The 24,871-nt window shown below is 35.6% G+C and overlaps 3 protein-coding genes and 1 long non-coding RNA gene across 5 annotated transcripts; 2 read left to right on the plus strand and 2 right to left on the minus strand.

The window, feature by feature from the left end:
- Window positions 1-878: 878 nt before the first annotated feature.
- On the minus strand, window positions 879-8,266 carry LOC7466833 (general transcription and DNA repair factor IIH subunit TFB1-1). The gene is given in 20 exon segments (XM_052452935.1): window positions 879-965; window positions 1,267-1,335; window positions 1,992-2,039; window positions 2,419-2,496; window positions 2,689-2,802; window positions 2,903-3,094; window positions 3,175-3,306; window positions 3,389-3,447; window positions 3,595-3,718; window positions 4,107-4,172; window positions 4,297-4,461; window positions 4,625-4,681; window positions 4,881-4,925; window positions 5,088-5,183; window positions 5,358-5,433; window positions 6,300-6,417; window positions 7,349-7,412; window positions 7,515-7,576; window positions 7,680-7,758; window positions 7,854-8,266. Coding segments are annotated over 20 exon segments (1,812 nt in total). The 5' UTR covers window positions 7,935-8,266.
- A 4,090-nt stretch (window positions 8,267-12,356) lies between these two features.
- Window positions 12,357-15,713, plus strand: LOC7479130 (probable pectinesterase/pectinesterase inhibitor 51). Its single transcript, XM_002306205.4, has 2 exons — window positions 12,357-13,651; window positions 14,878-15,713. Exons 1-2 carry the CDS (start codon window positions 12,586-12,588, stop codon window positions 15,561-15,563), a joined length of 1,752 nt encoding a protein of 583 aa, XP_002306241.4. The 5' UTR covers window positions 12,357-12,585; the 3' UTR covers window positions 15,564-15,713.
- Window positions 15,714-17,182: 1,469 nt separating this feature from the next.
- LOC127905358 (uncharacterized) lies at window positions 17,183-18,516 on the plus strand. The gene is made up of 2 exons (XR_008059292.1): window positions 17,183-18,030; window positions 18,075-18,516. It is a non-coding gene; the product is annotated as an uncharacterized LOC127905358 (long non-coding RNA).
- On the minus strand, window positions 18,371-22,375 carry LOC7466834 (UDP-glucuronate:xylan alpha-glucuronosyltransferase 1). 2 transcript variants are annotated; one of them, XM_024602277.2, is made up of 5 exons: window positions 22,221-22,375; window positions 21,944-22,069; window positions 20,834-21,031; window positions 19,702-20,330; window positions 18,371-19,614 (listed from the first exon to the last, which is right to left on the minus strand). In XM_024602277.2, exons 2-5 carry the CDS (start codon window positions 21,994-21,996, stop codon window positions 18,584-18,586), a joined length of 1,911 nt encoding a protein of 636 aa, XP_024458045.2. In that variant the 5' UTR covers window positions 21,997-22,069; window positions 22,221-22,375; the 3' UTR covers window positions 18,371-18,583. The 2 variants fall into 2 exon arrangements, with proteins under 2 accessions (XP_024458045.2, XP_024458044.2); XM_024602276.2 differs by having other exon boundaries at window positions 18,371-19,617.
- Between the last annotated feature and the right edge of the window lie 2,496 nt (window positions 22,376-24,871).

Genomic DNA, 24,871 nt, shown 5'->3' on the forward strand with positions numbered 1-24,871 from the left:
GTTTCACAAGTTGAAGGATGCTTTTCATGAATGTGATTCTAGTGTCAGTGGTTCACTTTGTGGAGCTGGAATTGGAAGGCCTTTCATGGGTTATGCTCCTCCTCCTCCTCCTTTCTAGTAGCATTTCCTTTAGGGTTTCTGTTTTTTTCCTAACTTGTTCTTGTTTTTAGGTGCTTGTTGGGACTGGCTCATTGGCATTAGTTTGGATCGTAATAACTTTTGTTTATTGTTATTTGACTGTAGCCATTGTTGAAAGGAACAATGTCTCATGGTTCTCAGATTTGTTAAATTGAAACAAACGCCTTGCAGCTTATCTGATCTTGCAATGGGGTTGAAGATCATGACTTTCCACACAGCTGTGTTAATTTGTGTCCATTTCGACACACATTTATCCTACAAAACTAGTTCAAAATGGACTTCTCAAGACGAACGGAATTGCCTCTTGTGCATTTTGGTGTCTTTTACTTCGTTTTTTTCTTTTGGATGTTAGATGGCAAAAACAATCGCCTCTCCCTTTGCTGTTGACATTACTGTCAGTGGACAGAAATCCTTGACTTGTTTGCTAATCAGGATATGTGGGCACATAACTGCATTGACATCAAATAATTGAAGGAGCAAATCACCAAGGTCAAAACAGGGGCTCCAACTTTGTTGCATACTAGAAAATCTGGCCTTCATTGATAGTATCCATAGTTAGCAATACATAATTTCGATGATGATAGACCATGTAGGCACCCCTATATTTCTACTTCTAACAATGCTTACTTATAATCACTTTTGTATGTAAATAATATGAACTCAGTAGTAAAATTGACTTGAAGGTGGCAAATAATGTCACAGCATGATGCTTGTGAAGTGACACAAGGATAAAAATTTCCCTAGGTATATCCATTTGATCTCTCTCCACTTCACGATGATCTCTTCTGCATGTCTGCATCATAATGTTGCATAGCTACCTCTAGAGCCTGCACAAATGGTCTTCCATGAATTCCAGCCAAAACTAAAATGCAAATGCAAAAAACAATTCGGAATATTTTGCAATTGACTTGTGATCTTGGCAGAGTTGGCAACAATAGAAAATTAGGGTATTTGTTAACTTTTGTAGTTCCAATCTCACTTCAAAAAACTCAAAACCATGGTTAACATTTCAGTCAAAAAGAAGTCTACTAACAGCTCAAACAGATAATTGACAGCTGCTATGAAAATTTTAATACATCAAAGCATCAAACCCTTGAGTTAAATGGAGAAGTGGAAAGAAGTGTTAACCTGTTGCATTGGTCGAATTAATAGAGTAACCTGATGTCGAAGATCTGACTGCACAGATTCCTTCAGCTCCTGAGATTTAAAAGAAAAAGGAATAAGCACTTTGATAGTTTCATTCAAAACCCATGGAACAGTACATTGGAGAAGTAAGTCGGTAACAAATACAGGTTGCATGCATCCCGCAAGTGCCAAGAACATTTTAATGTAAAAAAAAAAAAAAAAAGCAGAATGCAGAGCCCCAATGTCCCAAGAACACCAAGCACAAACATGGAAATTTAATGTTATGAAGAAAATTTTAGCTTAAGGTAATGAATATCCAACACACTCACAATGTGCTTCATTCAAGTGAGAACTGTAATCAGATGCAAAAATGTTAACAGAATTATTATACTAAACAAGACATGAAAGGTCTACAAAAAGATGCCCATAAATTTCTGTTACGAGAAACAAGAAAAGATAAAAATGTTATTCAACTGGTCAAGTAAAGGATGGAATTGGTCAACAACTACTAACAATCACAGATAATTAGCATTTAGTGTTTATACATTGCAGTGAGGGTCAAATCGCACTGACACTACATGCAAAGAGCCAGAACAACGCAGTTTGAGACTTAAGAGAGGAGGGGGAAGGTGAAACGATAAGTTAGGTACTAGAATTGTATTGTCACAGAAAAGAACTCTGAATGGGCGAATAAGGAAAGCACAAAAGGAGCTTACAGCCAAAATTACCTGTAGCTGAGAATCAATTTTTGACATTGCATCCTTCAACCTGCTTACCTGCAAGTATTCAATAAACAGAGAGAAAACTGAAAGATCAGATGATGGTACAACGAAAGGAATTCCTCTTCAAAGCAATATCTCTTTAGCATGTTGGCAGTTGGGAAAAGCTATTTCCAACCAACCTCATGGCAAGAGAAAATCTTCTACAAAATAAAAAAAGGAAAAATAACGAGGTATTCATGGTTTCATTATTTAACTATATTGATATAGTCATTAAAGCCGTCCCTTTTCAATCCCGATACTGACCAAAGCAGCATTTTTTATGTTCAAATATCATGCCACTCTCATTGAAATCATGAATCCATAAATCAAAAGAAACAACTTCACTCATTTTATTTAAGGTAGCACAATGTGACAAAAGAACAACTGCATTTACCTTATTATAAAGATACATAGTAGTGATTGGATATGATGACCAGTAATGTCTCAATAACTCTTGAAGAGACGTCCAGTGCTGAAGGCAAGATTTTCCACATGAACATGAGATAACAGGAAAGTAAATCAAAATCATGCAATAACCCAGTAAGGCTGACAAAATGAAAACTAGTAAACTAGAATTAACAGCAATATCGGCCAATGCATGATCCAACGCAAAGCATTCATTTTTTCCCCTGAAACAAGATCCATATAAATTACGAAAACTCACATACATCAGCTCCTCTTTAATTGAATTTGGCAACGTGTCCAAAACACTTAGCCCGGGATTCTTCCCAAGATCATATTTGGTGCTTGAGATATTGTGGGTCAAGACCAAAAGGACCTGCATCATAGTCACATGATATACTACAGTATTAACGGTAATATGAAGGTTTTCCAATAATATGTAGCAAATAAACAGCAGATAATTTAAGATCCATTACCTTAGCAGCAACTTCAGGTGTAACCATGGGATCAACCAATCCTGTGTTTTTTATGTGGGAAATAGAGTCCCTCAAAGAAGCATATGATTCTTCCACACTCAGGGTGCATCTTACTGGATCATTTCCGATACTGGTATCTCTGGAAGTTTTAAGAGCACTAGCTTGTTGAGAATCAAAGTAATCCCTTGGATCCTGGATTCAGAAACGTCAAACCACGCATCTCAATTAAAAAAATTTACACCAGACTCTTGATGACAAGAAGTCGATCAAACCTTGATAGAAAGCGGTGCCAAAGGAAGATCAATTGACGCCTGAAGATCGTCAATTTCCATCATTTTTAAATTTCTACTCAATCTGTCCTGGTTTGCATTGATATCAGCTTCTTCATTTGAAGTATTCTGTCCAGGCAACAGAAACACAAGGATGTTTTCATACATGACCAAATAGAGGAGGGGTAAAGGGAAGTCAACACAAACCATACTAACCCTGTTTTGACCGTTCAAGTGCCTCTGCTACAGTCTGTGTGTCTTTCAATTGCTCCTCATCTATAAGATGACAAATCTTAATTTCACACGGTATCTAGTTGCAACTTGTAAGGTACAAACACCAGCAAATTAAACAAGAAACAGACACAAAATCATTCATTGCATACTTAAAGCACTTAGAAGCAAACTTTGATAGAAAACTCTTACCTATAGGTGTTCCTTGAAGAACAACAGCAGCATGCCTGTTTAGGTCCTGTGACAGAGTTCTTCTACATAGTTCATGCTGCAATTCGGTTATTTCCTTGCTACCGTCACGGACGATGCCATGATCCTGTATTTTAAAAGTGCAACCAAGATTAGAAGAGATAGATATAAAAGCACATAATGACAGGTTCAGACAATCAACCTAGAGAAGAAACTAGGATTTCCACCAGAAAGTAACATAATGCTAAGTTTAAATTTAATTCAAGTACATGAGGATGTTAAGCAGGGAATAAAACCCTTATTTTATAATTTTTATTGAGATGTTCCATTTTCTCAATAAACCTATCTAGCATTTCTTTTAGAAAATTAGTATACGATAAGCAGGAAATACAAACTCTAGCGTTATTTCCCAGTGGAATTTTATATCCAAGCTTACCATTTATAAATAATTCACAAGGAAATAACAAATTCCAGGAATATAGTCTTAATATGAAAATTGGCGTTATACAACTTACTGGAAGATGTGTATAATCATCCCCTTCATCAGCTTCCATGTCTAGAGTTGGATCAACACCTCTGATCTGGAACAAAAGGCACCGATTGAATCAACATATCTTAATTCAGAATAAAAGGACATAAAAAGTACAAAGAAACGTCCCAGTTTTTTTAAAAAGATATATTAAATAACCAACCAAGAATGGATACCTTCCACCGAGTTTCGCTGGCCAAAATATTGTCAGGTTTCAGGAAAAGAGCAAGCTCCTCATCTTCAGCAGCTTCTGCTGCTGCTGCTGCCGCAGCATTAGCATTTTTTGCATGCTGGAGGTATTCTGCTCTACAATATTTGCTCCAGAAATCCCTTTCTGACATCTGGAACTCAGGGAATAAAAAATGAAACACACCAGAATAGTTCATAAAAGCAAAATTATGAGACGTGCCTCAACTTGGGATAATTATTTACTGAGAGAATTATCAAGATCTTGTCATGAAACACCCTTGAAAATTTAAAAAGTAGTTCCAATGCTCTCATTACCTTTTTGGGAACTAAAGTCAAGTATGCTTGGTGAACTGCTGGTTTCTCTGCAAAAATCTGGACACAATTTAATTCTTAAATAACTGGAAGAATGAAGAAGTTACAAAATAGGTGAAAGAATATGGGCGCAGGGCTTCTATTCTAATGGAATTTAGGATGCGATTTAGCATGAAGAATACTTTTTTACCACCAATGAAAATTCATAAGCTAAAAACTTGTACTATCCTTGTTATTGAATAATCATGAGATATCTTACCTCACGAACAATCTCAGGCGTCAAAGTAAATGTGACTTTGTTTGTCTGGAATTGCAAGAAGTAAAAACTTTTCACGTCAAAAAGGCCACAAAGAAAGTAGATGAAAACAGATAAAAAAATCTCAACAGCAAAGACAAACAGGCAAGAATATATGCACCAGCTCATGTTCACACACACACATAGAGAGGGGAGGGAGGTGTATAGTACTCGACCGTCAGTTGAGGGCTTGGTGTCTGAAAGCATGACGCTTTTAAGGCCTGTCCGTTGTTTTGACTTTTTGCTAGTGTTCCCACCAAGCAACTTCTGCAATTCGATTTAAGGATGAAGTATTGCAATTAAATATTCCTAAATAATACTGCCTTTCACAATCAGAATGACAGCTTCTAGGCAGATGGTTTCATTGAAGAAAACATTAAGATCCAAACCGATAGAAACTGCAAGTTCAAATACAAGCATAAATCTTCAAAGAACACTAACCTTCCTAGTTGCCCAAAATTCTGCTTCTGTCAACACACCATCACTCACAAACCGCTTATGAAGCTTCTGCAACTCGCTGAATGACAAATTTTAGTGGTCAAATGGATCACAGAGATAAGAACATCAGCCCAAATAAAAAAAGATGCATTTAGCAGGGGAAAAAATCCAGTTATGATGGTCATTAAATCAAAGCACAGCAGCTAATATAGTGTGGTTAACTTTTCAAAAAGGTAAGATATTCTTAGCATGCTGGCTCAATAAAGGAGAACATTAGATATGTCCAGCACATTTTTCCTTGTCATCAGAAAAAAATATTAAAGCATTGATTTCTGAACTCATTGCCCATCATCTTTCTATGCTCTGTTCAAATTTACCTCGGAAGCTCTTAAACTCTAAATTCCTTATTTTTATGTTCCTAATACAGGTTACACTACTTACCAAGTAGAAATTTGATAGCAAGCACTGCAAGTACCATGAAAAGAATAACTCTTCTTCTTTAAATACAAGAAGTTTGACATGTTCATTGATCCTTGGCAAAGTCATCAAATCTTCATTAGCAACTTATTTTTGTACAGTTGATATTGTCGCTTTACAAGCTTGAAACAGCCAGTGTTAGTGAATATCTATGAACTTGAGGCTAGGTCTTCTGTCAAACAATTCTTTTTAAGAAAGATATATTTTCCCTTCTTAGATAGTTGTGTATGGCATGTACCACAAGAAGTGCTCTCTTTTACCATTATATTTGAGATTATGCCAGACAAAATAGAACCAAAGGGAAAGTACATCTTAAATTTAACTGAAGCACAATTAGAATTAGTATCAGTTTCAAGGAGAAAATAAAAGAGACTTGCATTATTATAAAATAACATGATTGCCAAGCAGTCGCCCAAAGGATTTGCACTACAATTGCTCCAAATCAAGAGTCTGAGTAAATAAATTTACCTATTTTCTCGCAGCATATTCATCCTGGAAAGCAGTTCTTCTGTACTAGGTTGTTCAGAGGGAACTTCAGAAGTGTCTACAGGCTTTGGTGTCTCTCCGGTCTTCGAAAGGGCTTTGCCTATTTACAAGACACCAAACACCAGGGCTTCAGAAGTAGTACACAGAGGACTGACATATTATTATGATTATCAGTAGTATAAACAGCATGCAGTAAAAAATTTACAAAAGTTGTAAGAAAGCAGAAAACTCTGACAAGTTCCATGAAACAGAGAGCAAAAGAAGGCAAGGGCTTGGATAAACTCATTATGATGTCCCATAGTTAATGGTTATAGAAGGCTATATTTTAATCTATCCGGGGTTCCTCATTAATCACAAATAAGAATGAACATAGAGATATACGTCTTCCCTTTCTCATATGAACTCAACAACGAAGGCAGAGAAAAATGGTTCATGTCAGAGCAAGATTACAGCATAGAAACTTGACAACACTGTAAGCTTAATGAAAAAATGTCACAACAAATATACTCCATGTCCATACACAGGTGCCAAGCTGAAATATAAACCCCTTAGGACACAGATTTAGAGTTCTCTCATGGGAGAGAAATGAATAAGAGGCATAATGGGATGAAGGATCTAAGGGAATGTAAATATATGAATCATCCCATTATTTGTTGGATCACAAATTGCAATAGCAGAGTGATGAATGATTATATTTTGGTGCAATTAAACAAGAATAACAGATCCTACACATTAGCAATTGACTGTGTTGTTTACAAAGATGAGCATATATATACTATGTTCCACAAAAGAAGAGGGATGATTCTTCTCCCCTGAACCTTTTTTCTTCATACCAACCAGAATACAACTGCATGTGTGTTTTATTTGAAATATGTCAATCAATCTCACACTTGCTATTACATTACAGTTCTGCTTGCGATATACCAAACACAACATTACTATTGACTCCATAATAATCATAATCTCTAATCAACAGCCAATGCTTCATAGAGAAACTTGAAATCAGCCTATGCTTGAGAATCGAGACTTACCCACACACTCTTTACAAACGTGGAGATCATCATAACTTTCAAACTCAAATATGTAATTCATACCCTACAACACCCAAAAAAAAAACATTTGAGTACAACATTAAAAACACAAGAAATAGAAATAACTAACAACCACGAACAATTCTATAATATGCAACACAGGTACCTGACTCGAAGTGAGATTAAGCATTGGTGCTTTATTTGATCCCTCCTTAGTGTACCTATGATCTACGCATTCAATGTACATAAAAATAGAAACACAAACCATCACACCAAAAACAAAGATACAAAATCCCACCAAAACAAACAAAAAATGAACTGAGTCCTTTACTTTTAATGAATCTAAACTCCATATTAAGCTTTGTAGCAGAATTAGGACTGTTAGGCTTGAACATTAACCTCTCCAAAGTCTGCACCCGAACCCAAAAACACAAAAAAATGCCATCAAGTTTCAATCTTTGACGATAAAATTGAAAGCCCGGAAAGAAAAGGTAGTGAAAAGTACCAAAAATAGTCGACCAGGAGTGCCAGCGTCTTTCACTGAGCTCTTGTACTTGACTCGTTTTGACACTTGCCCGCTTGCCATATTCCCCTATATATTGTAATTCAATCGAATAATAATAATAATAATATGTGATCAATGGAGGATTTGTCACCGGAGAGGTTCAGTGGATAGGCGGGAATGATGGGTGGGCGAAGCGGTGGCAGGCGTGGTGGTTGTGTTCAATGGAGGAAGTAGCAGAGAGAGTTGAAATGGAGAGCAAGGGTGTGCAAAATAGGTTCCAGGGAATGTAACTAATTTAGCTACAGAGCTCACATTGTAAAAATGGGTGTCAGTTGCCTCCCAATACAGGGACAAGGTTCATTCAACACACTACCACATACAGTCACATCCATGGACTCTCAAGTTTTGGGTTTTGATTATTTTGATCCTTGTAGTAATTTTAGGTATGTTAGTCACCCATAATTGTAAAAACATATTATAAAATTTTAAGTAATTTTTTTATATATATTGTTTATACAAATAATAAGCAATTTCATCAACAAAAATCTAACGTACTAGTTCTTGTATGATAAAGTTCTATCAAACAAGATCTAAGAAAAAAAAATTGAAAGTGGTTGGTAAGACTTTGTATCAAAAAAAACTTCGAAAACAATTATGTCTTCACATTTATATTTTGTTGTTAGCCAACACCACTTTCAATACTCTCTCCAAATGCATGACCATTTACAATGATAGTTATTTTTTGTCTTAATGAGTAATACATCACTTTTAAGACATTATTATAAGTATTTTTATATTTTCATAAGTTTCGGATATTGTTTGTTGCATACTATGAATCTCAATATGTGGATCAATAAAAAGTTGTAGGCTTTATATGAAGTAAAATGAATAAATCCAGCAATTTAGTATTAGATAATAGCTTGCGCTACATCGTTGGTCGGGCCAAACCTTTTCCAACTCTAAAAAATGATATTCAAGCAACGATAATTCAATATAGCTCGGGTTAAATTAACTAAAATGCATCCTGGGATACGAGACCAAAAGAACCCGTAAAAAAAATAAAAGAAAATTGTAAAGTTCAAGGTTTAATAACTTAATATCAAAGATGAAAACAAAAAAAAATTTAAAAATACAATGCTAAAAAAGAATACCCGAGCCAGCTCGGGGTAACTTAACGAAACAAATAAACAACAACTTACGATGTGAGATCAGGATAAAAAAAAAAAGAATTTCAAAAGGATGACCTAGTAAAAAAAAAACCAAAGTTCAATAAAAAAAATTAAAAAAACCCTAAGTCAATCCAGGTTAACTTTATTAACCCGCTCTCGGAATAACCAAACAATAAGAAAAGTGAAAAAATAATAGAGCTCAAGGGCAAATAATTTAATGCAAAATGTTGAAATTGAAAAAAATGTCATACAAATCGAGGGAAAAAATCCGAGTTAACCCGGGTTAACTTGACTAAGCTACCACATGCAAGATGAGATCAGAATAAAAAAAAATTAGACCTAAAAAAAAGCCTAACAAAAAAGGCCCAAGTTAAATAAATAAAAATATTATGAATGAAAATGCAAGCTGACATGAGTTAGCTTTACCAACCTGCTCTTGAAATAACAAAACAAAAAGGAGAACCTAGAAAAATAACAAAGTTCAAGGGCAAAAATTTAATGCAAAATGATGAAACTGAAAAAAAAAATCATAAAAAAAACTGAGAAAAAAAATTTGAGTTAACTTGGGTTAATTTAATTGATCCACCACTTGCGACATGAGATTAAGATATATAAATAAATAGACTTTAAAAAAAAACCTAGCAAAAAAGACAAAAGTTAAATAAAAAACAATGAATAAGAAAATGCAAGCTAGCCCGGTTTAGCAAAGAAAAGTGAAAAAATCACATTGTTTAAGGGCCAATAATTTAATATCAAATTATGAAATTGTTAAAAAAAATCAATATCATATAAAACATTGAGGGAAAAAATATGAGGCAACCATGGTTATTTGACTAACCTATGACCCGGGACATGAGATCGTGATAACTCAACTAAAAAAACACACAAAAAAAGGCTACGAGCTTAATAATCAAATGTCAAATGATAATTTTAAAAAATAAATAAATTAATTTTTAATAAAGGACCTTCTTTGTGAGCACGCGCCACACCGTTGGAAAGAAGACGAGACGCTGCTCCCAACATCGTCGTGGAAGCAGGATTTTAGCCATTGTACGGTCCCTCACAATGGACGTGTCAACAATTTTTTAAAAATAATATTTAAAAACTTGAAATTATCAAGCCTTTTCTGACAAAACCTAAAAATAACAATAAATAAGTAAAAAAAGAAACAAACTCCCTCACAAATAACCTCTATTTTTTAAAATTATAAGGTTAATTCCGTTATTTTATTGTTTTAAAAAGAAAAGGATAATGAAGCCCCTCCGTGCAATTATATTTGTTTCTCTTAGAAGGTCATGACCATAACTCTACCGTTTATTTTTAAAAAGACAAAAAAGCTCCTCAGTCAAATTTTTTTTTGTTTTTGTTTTTGTTTTTGAAGCAAAATAATCATTACTTTATAAAAAACATGTTCAAATCATTTTGTCCCCAATTAATTTTACAACAACAAACATATCTCATGAAAAAAATATATCTACCCGAATGACAGGCTTAATATTTTTTTCTAGCAATGATAAAATCATATTTATACTATTAAATTTTAATTTATAATTTTTTCTGTCTAGAACCACAGTAAAAAACTGAGCTCACTATATATATATATATATATATATATATATATATATATATTAAATGTAATAATGTAATTGTAACTAGAGGCTCTAGCACCGGGCTTTAAAACGGGAAGGGAGAGGGGCCCGTGAGAGATAAGTGTTTGGCAGTGTGGTAGTGGTTGCTTTTCAAATAGCTTTTCGTGCCGAAATACATGCCAATGATGTTTTTTTATTTTTTAAAAATCATTTTTGACATCAGCACATCAAAACGATCCAAAAAGTACAAACCGCACTCAATTTTAGCAAAAAAAAAAAAATTTGAAATTTTATGTATATGGTTCTGCTTGCTGGTTCCCGTAACATCTACAAGCCGAAGGCACTTGGGCCCAACAATTTCTTAGAAAACTGGCCCATTTCCATAACAGAACAAGAGATCCGCCGAGAAGGAAACGGAACACGAGAAGCATCGAAATTAATGTTCTTAATTAATCTTTAGTTTAATTTTAAGGGCTTACCATATATAAGTTGTTTATATAATAAATATTATTCATTTTTATTTGAATACTAGATTTTATTCTTTTTTTTTACACTTAATCCAATAATAATTCCAATCAATATTATTCATTTTTATTTGAATGCTACATTTTATTCCCTTTTTTTTTTTAATTTATAATGGTTTGTTTGGGATTGTGGTAGTGGTTTAAAGTGTTTTTTGTTTATAAATGTATTAACATAATGTTTTTTTATTTTTTAAAAATTATTTTTAAGATTAACATATCAAAACGATCTGAAAATAAAAAAATAAATAATTTTTAACAATGTTTTTTTAAATTTTAAAAGAACGTAGTTTCAACCGCGTTCCCAAATAAATTTTTAATTTATAAAATAAAATTAAATAAAAATACTTGATAAATTTTACATTAAAATTAAACTCCTATCTAGAAACAAATCCATTCCATAAATCCCTATCAAGTCAGTCTAACTAAAATCAATAGCTTTTGACTTTAGGGTGTAGAATTTACTTTATGCATATATTTCAAACCTAACTTAGAATTTAACGCGGGACAAGTGGTAGGTTAATAATTAGATGGGTTAACTTTTATTAACTTAAATTAATTTTTTTTATTTTATAAAAAAGTTAAAAATCATTTTATTTTAATAATAAATTTTAAAAATAAAAAAATCAACAGTTTGAAGCAAATTTTTTCTAGATTCAAGATTCATCAAGTAATTATCAACCTCACTTTTTAATTTGATCACACCATATTAATATATATATATTTTTTTGCGTTGAAAATCAAGCCCACCTCAGGCCTCGTCTCATAGGTCTACTTGTGGTAGGTTTGAAAATAGGGCTTTATAGCTTCCGTTCCCACAAAACTAATTCCGCCCATTACCTTTATAGCTTTTGTTTTTGGGTAAAAATTGCGTTCTATAAAATTTTAATTCTTTTTAAATTAATATTTTTAGATTAATATTAAAAATAAATTTTAAAAATTAAAAAAATATTATTTTCAAATAAAAAATACTTTAAAAAACCACAGCTATAACAATACCAAACACTAACTTGAGTGCCGATCTTAAAAATAATGTAAAATATATATTTTTAATTTTAATTTTTAATATTATCATATAAAAATAATAATAAAATAATTAATTAAATACATTTTTAAACTAAAACTAAAATCACTTTTAAAAACCAACTAACCCCTATACCACCGAAAGCATCCAAAAAAATCACGATAGTTTTGATTCACTTTCCTCTTCCATCACCTGTGACAAGACTCAGTAACCACTCCTTGGTGACAAGACTCGTAGTAACCACTCCCTGGTCTCTGCCTTCCACCAGCCCACCGTCTCTTCTCTCTGTCTCAAAAAGTTTAATGTCAAAAGAACCAGTGACCTGATCTCGTGAACCTAAACGAAGAAACCAAAATCTTTAGAATCACAAACATCCATTGATTCAATCTTTGACCACTCCACTCCATCACTATAAATACCTTCGTTGCCATGACAACGTTAACAACAAAGCTAACATCAACCACACATTATCCAAGAAAACCAAGAAACTTTCTTCACATTTTCATGGCTTCACTTCTCTCTTTCTCTCTCCTTTCTCTCTTCCTCTTCCTCTCCCTCTCCTCCTCCGCCACTTTAAAGATAAACCACCAACCCCCCACGAAACAAGAACAAAAACAAATATCAAAACCACCTTCCTTCGCTACAACAACCCCACCTGGGATTCTCCAAGCTTGTAAAGCCACTAGATTACAGGACACTTGTGTCTCTTCTTTGTCTAACGCTAATGTCCCTCAAAATCCAACCCCACTTCAAATCATCCAATCAGCAATCTCTGTCTCCGACACTAACCTCAAAACTGCCCAATCAATGGTCAAGTCTATCCTAGAGTCGTCCGCAGGGAATATAGACCGCACAACAGCCGCAAAAAACTGCATGGAGGTGTTAAACAATTCACAGTACCGTATAACAAGATCAGCGCGTGATGCTTTGCCACGTGGAAAGATCAAGGACGCTAGAGCTTGGATGAGTGCTGCGTTGTTGTACCAATACGATTGTTCCAACGCATTGAAGTACGCGAATGACACGTCTCTCACCAACCAGACGATGTCGTTTTTAGACACCTTGATGAGTTTCTCCAGTAATGCTCTGAGCATGATCGTGTCTTACGATGCTTTTGGTAATGACACCAAGTCGTGGGGCCCACCAAAAACAGAACGGGACGGGGTTTGGGAACTCGGGTCGGGTGGGGATTTCGGTTCAGAGTTTAGGGGTGGGATTCCGTCCAATTTAACGCCGGATGTGACGGTATGTAAGAACGGGAATGACAACGGGTGCTATAAAACGGTGCAGGAGGCGGTCAATACGGCACCGGATAATGAGTGGGGACGTAGGTACGTGATATCTATCAAGGAGGGGGTTTATGACGAGATTGTTAGAGTGCCGTTAGAGAAAAAGAATGTAGTGTTTTTAGGGGATGGGATGGGCAAAACAGTAATTACAGGGTCGTTAACTGCGGGCCAGCCTGGGATTTCTACCTACAACACAGCAACAGTTGGTAAGGTTTTTTTTTTTTTTTTTTTAAACTCTTGTTATTTTAATTAAATTTTGTTCTTGATCTTTGCTTTTCTGGAAATGTTGAAGGTCGTGGTGGGCCCCTTGACTTAGCTGGATGCTGACTCATCACGGCACATGTGATGGCATTTGGATGCGATGACATATGGCATGCTGAGTCAGCATTCACTTGTAGTCAAGCACTCGGTAACAATTATTTTTACCTCTTGTGAATTGGCTTGGGTGTAAAAAAAAAGAAGGAATTATGCAGCTATGAAGTGCACGGTCCAATTGTCAAGCCGTCGTCTTTAAAATGATTTCCCTCCCTTTTACGTCAAATGTCGCATAGCATAGTTTTCAGATTCTATCCGAGGACTAACATAAACAAGGATTTGGATTATTAGATTATCGGATCAATCCATGAATTATCGAGCTGAACTTGGTCTCCATTGTTAGGCTTGGCATACAGGTTTGTATTTGAGATTGAGAGGAAGCAGGTAACTTTTTATTTATTTCTAAATTTCGCAACTTTCTCACCAAGGGGAAGTAGTTTCACGTTTTGATGGAAAAGTATTTGATTGGAGAACAACAAATAATTTAGTGATTGATTTGTAATATTTGGTGATAGAGGTCGATTTGATATATGAGAGTCAAGCTGACCTTTTGTATTATTCTATCACATGATCTGCCTCCCATATGTTGGCATTGCTCTCAACTCATTGTGAAATTAGGAAGGTACTTTGAAGCTTGAATTCAAGCCAAGCACATGGTTTGCCTATCACTATTGTGGCTACAAGTCCTGGAAAACCATGAGTTGCAAGTTTAGGTTTTGAGGCAATCGATTCTGATCCGAAATGAAAACAAAAATTTCCAAGGGTGCACAGCAGGTTATGTTTTAGCCATCTTGTTAGGATAAGTTTGATTTCTTGTAATTTGATTTTTGCTGGTATGATAAATAGCGTCCTGGTTGCAAGTCCTGCTTGTCCAATTTGTCGAAATGATCACGAGGGGAGCTTGTTAGTCATCAGCATATTCATTCTTCAATCCATAAAGCCATGAGTAGTTCTACGTGGATTTGTTAGCTGCTATCAGTGGAAGGTCCCCTCCTAAGCAAAAGAACTTTGCTGATGTGCCTGTCAAATAATTTTGAATTTTTTTTTAAAGGGAAAATGGTGGTTTTTGGGGATAAATTTCTCACCTTGTTTTGATATGTTCTATTATTTGATGCAGGAGTTCTTGGTGATGGATTTATGGCCAGAGGACTAACAATCCAGAACACAGCAGGAGCCCCCACCCACCAAGCAGTTGCTTTCAGATCAGATGGTGATCTGTCCATTATAGAGAACTGTGAATTCCTAGGCAGTCAAGACACTTTATATGCTCATTCGCTTCGCCAATTCTACAAATCATGCCGCATTGAGGGAAATGTGGACTTCATTTTTGGAAACTCAGCTGCAATATTTCAAGATTGCCAGATATTAGTCCGTCCAAGGCAAGAAAATCCAGAAAAAGGTGAAACTAATGCTGTCACAGCGCATGGCAGGACAGACCCTGCCCAATCAACGGGTTTCGTCTTTCAAAATTGTCTGATCAATGGAACTGAGGAATATATGGCACTATATAGAAGCAACCCTAGCGTGCACAAGAATTTCTTGGGAAGGCCATGGAAGGAATACTCAAGGACTGTTTTTGTACACTGTAACTTGGAAGCTCTTGTAACACCACAAGGATGGTTGCCATGGAGTGGAGGTTTTGCACTTGAAACACTTTACTATGGAGAATTTGAGAATTCTGGACCAGGATCTAATTCGTCTCAGAGAGTAACATGGAGTAGTCAGATTCCTGCACAGCATGTAGATGCATATTCAGTGCAGAATTTCATTCAAGGAGACGAGTGGATTCCAACGTCTTCTTGATCGTTTTGTCTAGTTAGCTACAATAATAACAAGGCCATCTGCCGAGAGTTGTTAGCAGAACCTGTAGTATTAGACACAATTTGGCGAGGATGAATCCCTCCGTAATTACAAAATTCGTGAAATGACGACAAAATTTCCCATTTGAAGTCAGTAACTTATCACATCAGCAATTCTTTGTAGAAACCAATTGTCCTCTGGCTAATTCCTCCTGTTTGTACACCATGTTTATGTGTTTCCTTCTAGTTAAATATGAACCCTTGGCAAATGGATAATCTCATATACTCAAATGTTCTTGATCGAGTAGTGGAACCGGGTGCATATTACTGGGCTAAATTACTCAAAATTACCCCGAATTTTGAGTCCAAAGGAACTTAGTTTATTGCGTGAACAAGATCCAGTCAAGATCAGTCATGAGAAAGGGCAAAAAAGAAAGTGTGCATCAGAAACCTTATGAGATGATTGTTTTCCATGCTGTATTGGGACTATGATACAACATACCGGTTCTCTTTACTTGCCGGTAAAGGATGCTCTCCATGATCGGTTACTTTGCAAAACTGACAAAATACAAAAAGAGGTGACCTGAATGAATAGTTTAAGCACTTTTATTTCTGAAATATTGGGTACATCTACGTGAAATAAATGTAAAGCCAGCCATTGACTAAATCGGCTTCCTAGAATGCAGAATTAGAGAGATGATGAGCTAAACTAACCAGTACAGTTTTTTCCATAGTTATAAAACCTGATTTGGATCTAGAAGTAGAACCTGGCTGACCTGGTCCTAACACGAGCTGAGTTTCAAAAAGATAGCCAACCTGGAGTTAATTAGTCTACTCAGCAGGTTAACATAAAACATTTTCAAAACTTAGATTGATTTTAATTTTTTTTCAAATCAATATTATTTTAACTTAAAAAAAACCTGAGTTAACTAGTAGAACTCTTCTTATCATGATCATATTAGAATTTATAGCCAAACAATTAAAGAATCAAGTTTTATTTCACAAAACAATGAAAAAAGCTATTGAATTAACTAATACATTCAAGTTATAAATTAAAGGGTGTTTTGATGGAAACGAGATTGCATATGCCGAATTGGTTAGAGAGGGCAGGGTTTCTATACAAACTAGAGACAAACTAGAGGTGAGTAAAAAAATCAAAAAAACCGAGAAAACTGAAAAAAAATAACCGAAAAAACCAAACCGTGAAAAAAAACTGATTAAAATTTTGAAAAAATCGACCGGTTCGATTCGGCTTCGGTTTTATAAGCCTAAAACCGAAAAAACTGAACCGAATCCAAAATGAAAAAAACCCAAGCCAAACCGGCAAAAAACCGAGCCAAAACCAGAAAAAACCGAACCAAACCGAAAAAACGAGTCAAACCGGTTTGAACCTGTTTTTGTCCTAAAAAACCGAACCGAACCGAAACCGTTTGGTTTGAACCGGTTTCAGTTTTTTTTTTTTAAATTTTCGGTTTGGTTTTTTTTTTTTTGATAAAAACCGAATCGAACCGAAAATGATTAGCTTCGATACAAACTCTTTAAAGTTAAAATTAATTATTGTTCTTGTATAGTTAGAATTATTTATGGGAGTATTAGGTATAAAAATTTGAATATTTGTTGACGAGGAATAGTAAACCCTTACTTAACTTCTCTTTACATTCTATTCATTAATAGAACAAAAAATGACCACATATAGGTCTAATAACTTTATTTTTTCCCCGCATGATGCTTTCATGTGAGCATGTGTCTGGACAGCTTCTGACTATTACTATTTTTTTCCTAATTGTACTGACAAAAGAACTACGAAACCCCATGAAGGAACAGTTTTCTACATGTCATTTTCAGATCATATGAGCATGTACGCATACGCCACAGGCATGATTCCAAGTGGAATAGGGTTAAGCCCATGTTTCAGTCGCTGTCACACGATGCCGAAAGTTTATCAGTTTCTTAATCGTGATGGAAGAACAAGTGGTCCTCGTATGCCACACCTTTCTTTACATTTATGTCAATACTTCTGCTATACAACATATGCAGCTAAAATTACTTGCTTAAGCTTCAGGATATGGCAAGTGCAATAACTATCTCATGCTTGAAGTTGGTCTGCGCATGCTTTCCACTCTGTGCCTCATCTTCCCCTTAGAGGAAATGGACTTCTTGGTGTCTACTTTACTCTCCATTACTGAATCCCATTGTGGCACTCCACTCTGGCATCCACTTGCTTGGACATGCTCCTATCCTCCCACCTCCATACCTCTTTCCTTTCACTTGCCTGTTTCTTCTTCTTTACTCTACCATTTGTAGGTCTGCTTCCCATTTGTATTGTATGCTTACACGAATGCATAAAGTGTGCTATAACCACCACATATGAAAATCAACACCCTCTAGTCAAGCTGTGTTGTAGTGGGTCTCAGCTGTGATCTGCTAGATATGAAAACCTCATGCTCTCTAGTGTCGATTGATCTTACGAGGTAAGATAGAATTATCCCATACTATCATCAGCCTAAGTTATGAGGTAAGATAGAATTATCCCATACTATCATCAGCCTAAGTTGCCGCCGCACTGCGTTGGTGCACTTATTAACAGATTTCACAAATATTCATAGATCACATATGGCATGCGGCCTCCTTTGTCTCAATTATTTTCACACCATAGGCTGCAGACATGTGACTCCAGTAGTCTAGAAGATTTGGAGAGGTAAAAAAAATTTAAGAGGCATCACTCCATCAGGCTCTGTAATGGCCTATAGAATCACTTGAAAGCATGTAGAGTAATTGCAAGTCTGGTTTCTGTGAATAAGACAGGATGAGTAATGGAATTATGGGAAAATTGCACTAGTATAAAGAACAAAAATCAAATAACTCTCTCGAATCTGTTTCTAACTCAGGCTACAGAAACATGAAATGGATATTCTATCTCGAACACAGAGTGGTCTTGAAATTTATGCTTTGGAAAAGGAGAGGGGTGATTCGTTTATACTAAAGAGGCATATGAATATGGTGAGACTAATGGGAAATGATAATTCACAGGCCAGAAAGAGATGCTGTGCTAATAGCTGGTGGTGATGGATTAAGAAATTCATCATCAGTCCAATTCGTCTCGCCCCAGTGTTTTAACATACTCTTCCAGTTGCAGACATTGTCAATACATTTCTTTAAGCGACGGTCTTGAACTTTGATTTTCCAATGACCATCTGTGTAGTTTGCCTTCTCAGCTTCTCTTCGATCATATTCTAGTTGTGCCTTTTGCTTCGATTTCAAGGAACAAAACTGATGCAACTGCTCAGGCATTGCATCATATACTCTCCACCACTTTTCATGAGCAATATCACTTGCAAACTCTTGAAATATGTCCACATTCCAGTTGCAATCGTAGTCTCGGAAGCACAACCATGGCTTTACACCAAGATAGTGAAGGGCATAGAGAATTGGAGGCTCGGCTCCGAAAAGGCTAGTTTTCTTTTGCTTAACCTCTTCCTCATCACCAATCCAGAAATGTTTTAAGAAGTTCATGTGTTTTGGAATACGATGCCACCATGTAAAGATCTCATTCAGATAGCCTTGATCTCCACCATTATAGGATTCGATCTCGTTAATATGTTCCATCAAAAGATTGAATGTGCAGTTTGAAGGCTCAATGACCATCACACCCGAGTTAAAAAGAGTAGCATTGTTCCCTGTTGCGGATATTTCTGGCATGCCAAATAAGAAATCGATGTTCCTAAGTATAAGTAAATCAGCATCGATGAAAATGATCTTGTCATAGTCTGTCAGCTGCCATAACCGGAACTTGCTATAATTCCATTCATTATATGCATCCTTCTCAGCTTTTGGATTCCGTATTCTTTGAATTGTCCTGATTTTCCATCCAGCTGCCTCAAGTCCACTTCTGTGGTAAACACTGATAGTTTCGTCAACAAGTATGACAAGGTCTCGAGTTGAGCCTGACAAGCGAATGCTTTGTGCTGCAGCAATGGCTCCACAGACATAAACATGAGCAGAATGGAGAATCGTTGTATACGCTTCTCGACGTGGATTCCCTGAATAAGCCCGTTCTGCTTTAAAGGAGTATCAGAATTCTGTCTGCTACAAGTGTTTTACATTCAAAAGGAAAAATGTTGTTGAAATTGGATATAACTAACCTTTGTCTCCGAGAGGAAGTGAAAGTTCACAAGAGCCAGCTGGGAGCTGGAGTTTGTCTCTCAAAACGTTCACATCAGGCTTGTATAACCAAACATTCCCATCTCGTACAACAAGTTCCTTGCAAGTGAAGAGGTTCGGTATGGGAAAGCGCGCGGTGATAAAGAGCAAATGGACTGGATAAAACCCTCTGGCAGAGGCTGCAAGACTAGCTGCTGCTAGCTGCAAGTGCAACCGAGCAACATCTCTCGACCAATTCCACTCATTTCTGCAAGGAAGCTTCACAGCGATGAGGTCAAGTCGTTTTCTAGGAGTCTCAGGTTTCGGTAGAGATGGGCAAACAGGAACTTCTTTTTCTTGTTCCTCATCAATCCATTCTGGATATAATGAATCCCAGGTCATGTTCTTGTCAGCATAGTCTAGTTGAAGAGCAACATGTGTAGCGTCAGGCATAAGGTGCTTCCAATAACTGATTTCACTGTTATTGAAGTTTAGAAGACCAATTCCCTGATAGTCATTCTTTTCACCAAGCTTCTCAATGACTTTCATCACATCATCCCAGTTCACATCTAAATCTGATACATATCTAGGATCCAATCCCCCCCAAATCCATCTGTTCACAAAATTTTGTCTGCGATAAATAACAAAATTTCAGCTTCTTTTAGATCTGATTCAGGCTGCTTTCATGAATAAACATTTCTCCAATTGACACTTCTTGTTGCAACTGCGGCATATGCATAATTGGCCAACTGTGTTGGAATAGTCAATATCCAAAAAGCTTTCCAGGATCAAATATGTTAGAAATTTAAGAAACAGATGTTTCCTCAATTTACTATTCACATTAACACTTTGGTGCATGGGATCGGACTAGAACACATTTCTACAAAGGATGTCTGGTTCAGACAACAGAATCTTAATGATTTTTTCTATTACCACTGAATCTAACTTAAATTTTTATTAGATAAATTGCTATCTCTTAGTAACTTGGTAGCAGAAATGCTGAAAGGACCCGGCACCAACCGCACAGCGTGAGGGAAGTGTTCGAACCACACAGTTCCAATATGAAAAAAGCAGTAAGCTTTATGGAAAACCTAAGAGTCAAAAGAGCAGGTGAAAAGGCATGGTGAAATGTACCTTGAACCTGGGTGAGATAGTTGATCAACATCTGGAGAGTATAAGAGTGATACCACAGTGCCACCGATAATGACCACAAGGACTAATTTGATTAGTGGGAACTTGAAACAAGGACTTCTATCTTGGATGGGGATGTTGAAGGGCTTTTGAACACCTTTAACTTTATATCTTGTTAACCTTCTTTTGTATAAATCTTCACTGTTCGAGTAGAAATAAATTTGCAAACAAACATTACGATCGAAAAAAAGAGAGGCGGAATAAGCAAAACAGGAAAACTGCATGAAAAGTACTAATGAACAGAAAAAAATGATCTGATTGTCCATGGAAATGCACTAAATGCTGTTGGAAACAATATATTTATCTCGAGATTGTATAATTATCTTTTCCTTATCAGTAGGTCAACTGTATTTTCTTGATTAGCTACAGAAAAAATCTCATTGCACTCTACCAAACTTTCCCTTAAAACAGTCAATCTGATCTCATCATAATTATGGAGATCACACAGAATTGCGTTAACATTTTCCTTGTTGATTAGTTCCTTCTTGCTTTTACTTCACAGTCATATAAATACAGAGACACCAATCCATGGCCTAGGCTCACCATTACTATATCGAAAGAGCTGTTGCTATATTTATATAAAACATTTTCCTTCTGGGAATTTTCTCTTTCGAGCGACTTGCATTGAAAGAAAATCACAAGTTTCATACATTGTTGGATTCGGTTAGAAGCAATATCTTCAACCACTACTTTGATTCATCGGATAAGCACTTTAGATTTGAGCTTGAGATGCCTGAAGTTGAGAATCTGTAAAACTGGGCTCCAAGACTAGTTGATGCAGACCTAGTTCATGCGAACTAAACCAATCACATTACAAAGTCCATTGCATTGACGAATTACAACAGCAGAGTCCACAGAATCCATCAACCATAATTTTTTCAGAATACGAATGACTATGTAAATATATTGCAGTACTTGTGGAGACAATCAAGAGTTAATTATGCGAACAAGATCAAGAAGCAGATATTTGAAAACTTTCTGTGACAAATAATGCATGCTGATTGATGAAAGTATGTACCTTAGTCTGTAAATTTTTTTTTTATAGTAACTTACAATGATGCAGATAGCCTATGCCTAGGCTCAACCGAACCCGGTGCGCCACCCATTGCTCAACTTATTCCTGTATGTAAGCAACAGGAGAATATTGTACCGTGTGATAGTTAATGATCGAGCGAAAGCCTGCAAGAATCATGGAGACAACATTAAGCTTCAAGAAGCAACCAGGCAAATAACAAGCCAGAAATTAAGGAGTTAAAAAAAGAAGGAAAAAAGACGATCAAATAACATTTTCATGAAGTTCTATATCAATGAGGGGATTGGTGAAGCAAACCTTAGGTCGTGATGATGGTATTTCCTAGCCTTTTTAGAAATAGAAAGATGGTGAGGGTGCCATAATGAAAGACAGGTTGAGAGCAAACGAGAGGAAGGAGTAGTAGTCAATATAGACAGAGTTAACGTCCATTTGAATTTTCCTTCCTTCACTATTAGGCAGCTGGCTTAATTGAGTTTTCATTTTCATTTTCAATTTTTTTTGTCACCAAATTTATTATTATTTTCTTTATTTCCCCCCTAAATACTCAAAACCTGTTATATATATATATATAAAGGTTTGCATTGGACTCCAAAAATGAAACTTGATATATAAGATTAAAAATTATTAAAAATAAAAAAAAATTAATGTATTTTTTTTTAAAAAAACATGTTTAAAAAATAAAAAACACCTTGCATTAATACACAACAAAAGTGATCAAATGTCCCCATCTCACTTACCAAAACAGGGGGTGGGAGTGGACATTGGTGCTGCTTTTTCTTCGTGATTGTCAGTAAAACATACTGATTAACAGCAGTAAAATTGATTGTTAACCCAATTGGCTAAATCCCTTTGTCCTCTCTCAATCATTGCTAAACCATGTGATACAGGTTTCAGCACCTCAATAAATTGTCTTACTGAAGAAGTAGTATAGGAAGGCAGCAAATGATATATAGGTTTAGGAGTGCTTTCAAAAACTATTCTCACAAAAAAGATGTTTAAAATCTGGTCAAAACCTTGTGATATAAGGAGGGTGGCTGAAACAAAGTGCGTTGGCACACAGTTGCATGATTCTGAAGTGTTTTTAGTTTATATATATATTCCCAGAAAAGAGAAAAATATAGATTTTATCGTCTTTTTGTAACGCGAATTATAAATAATTTGATTAGGCATTTTGTAGTTATATGCACAAACAAGTAATGGCAATATTGGCTTGGCTGAAGATCTCTACTTTACAGCCTCCCCTCCCCCTTCTGATCATTCTTTAATTATATCCAAGCAACGAGATCCACCGCATAAACCCAGTTTTTAAGTGACAATGGAATGTTGCAAAAAGGCCTAATAAGGCATGATTATACTATAATCATGACAGTAACTTGTAATATTAAGTTTAAAGTTTCAGCTAGATCTTGCCCGACCAAGAAGGTGGAACTTCTTTGTAGGATGGAATCCTTGCACCTATAGCTTATACGTATCTCTCTGTTACTCCAATATCCCTAGCTATATATATATACATATATATATATATATATATATATATATATATATATATATATAAGTGTAAGTGTATCTGCATTACGTACCAAAACTGGAATGGATGAATGTTTGAAGGGGACTGTCTGTGTACGTGAATTGCATTGGAAGTTAAGCAACCCAACAACAGGTAGACTCCATTTCTGTTTTCTTCCACGCCTATCATGGGAATGGGCTTGCCCTTGACCAAAGCACCATTAATGTAGATGGGTTGCTTGCCTAATTCATCTTGATTTTTGTATGGTCTATGTATGAGATGTAATTAATCCCTTGAGTTTTGGGACGCCAGTACTTGTCTTGGAAAGTTGCCAATGACCTAATAAGAATATATAGTAATTAACATCTGATCAGTACTACCCTATTTCAATGGCCATGTCTCAACTCGATTAATTTGTCTCCCCACCGAGTTGACACAGAAAATTATGTACAAAGCCAAAAGGAAAGAACACTTGCCAATCTCTTGCAAGGTGGTGCTCGTTACTGCCCACCAACAGATAATAACTAGAATATTGGCAGCAGCGTAGAGAATTTTTTAATTGTGTTATTAAATTTAAGATTAATATTGACAAAAACAAATTTTTTTAAAAAAATTATAACAAAAATTCAAAAAAAAGAAAAAAAAAGAAAAAGCAAAACACTTGGATTACACAAACTTTATAAAAATAAAACAAAATAAAGAATGTGTTTTGCGAGAAAAGAGCTATAATACTTTTCCCAGATGTTGTGAAGTGATTTCCCTCCCTCGCATGTTTTGGTTTCTGCTAGTAATTATGTTCAACGACTGAAAAAGGCTTTTTGTGACAACGAACTTCAAAAAGTAGAGGAAATTTTTTTGGAATTTGTGATTAAATTATCTTTTGAAAAGGATAATTGAACTGGAGAGCAGTTAAAAACGAGGGTAGGGGCCAAGTTTTCCACTCCTCGGGCGGCGTTCTTTCCCTGATTTTTACTCTTTGTTTGGACTGCAAAACCTTGCTTTTAATTCAATTCTCTTCAGGTAGGTGCGTGGGGCGGCGGCGGTTGCAGATTTGGCTCTTCCTCGGAATGTTGACTGTTGACTTGCTAAGCATGCCTTTTGAACTGGTGCTGGTCAACACTCCGAACTGTTGTCATAAACTAAAGTCCTTCATTCTCTCACGTATTTACGTGGGTTCGAATAATAAATTTCTTCTAAGTTTTCAATTTAATCTTCTTCCTCTTCTTCTTTTTTTTTTTTTTTTATCAAATGAACTTATTTAAATCTAAATTAACATTTAATTACATTTTTTGTTAAAAAAATTTAGATTGAAAAATATAGGATCAAAGTTAAAAAAAAAAGGTAAAATAAGTGATGATTTTGAATTTTATTCAGAGAAACATATTTTGGTCCTATTTTTTTTTTTGTTTATTGGTGGTTGGTTTTTTAGGTTGTCAAGAAT

This window comes from Populus trichocarpa, chromosome 5 (assembly GCF_000002775.5).
Source record: "Populus trichocarpa isolate Nisqually-1 chromosome 5, P.trichocarpa_v4.1, whole genome shotgun sequence".
Classification (NCBI taxonomy): Eukaryota; Viridiplantae; Streptophyta; class Magnoliopsida; order Malpighiales; family Salicaceae; genus Populus; species Populus trichocarpa.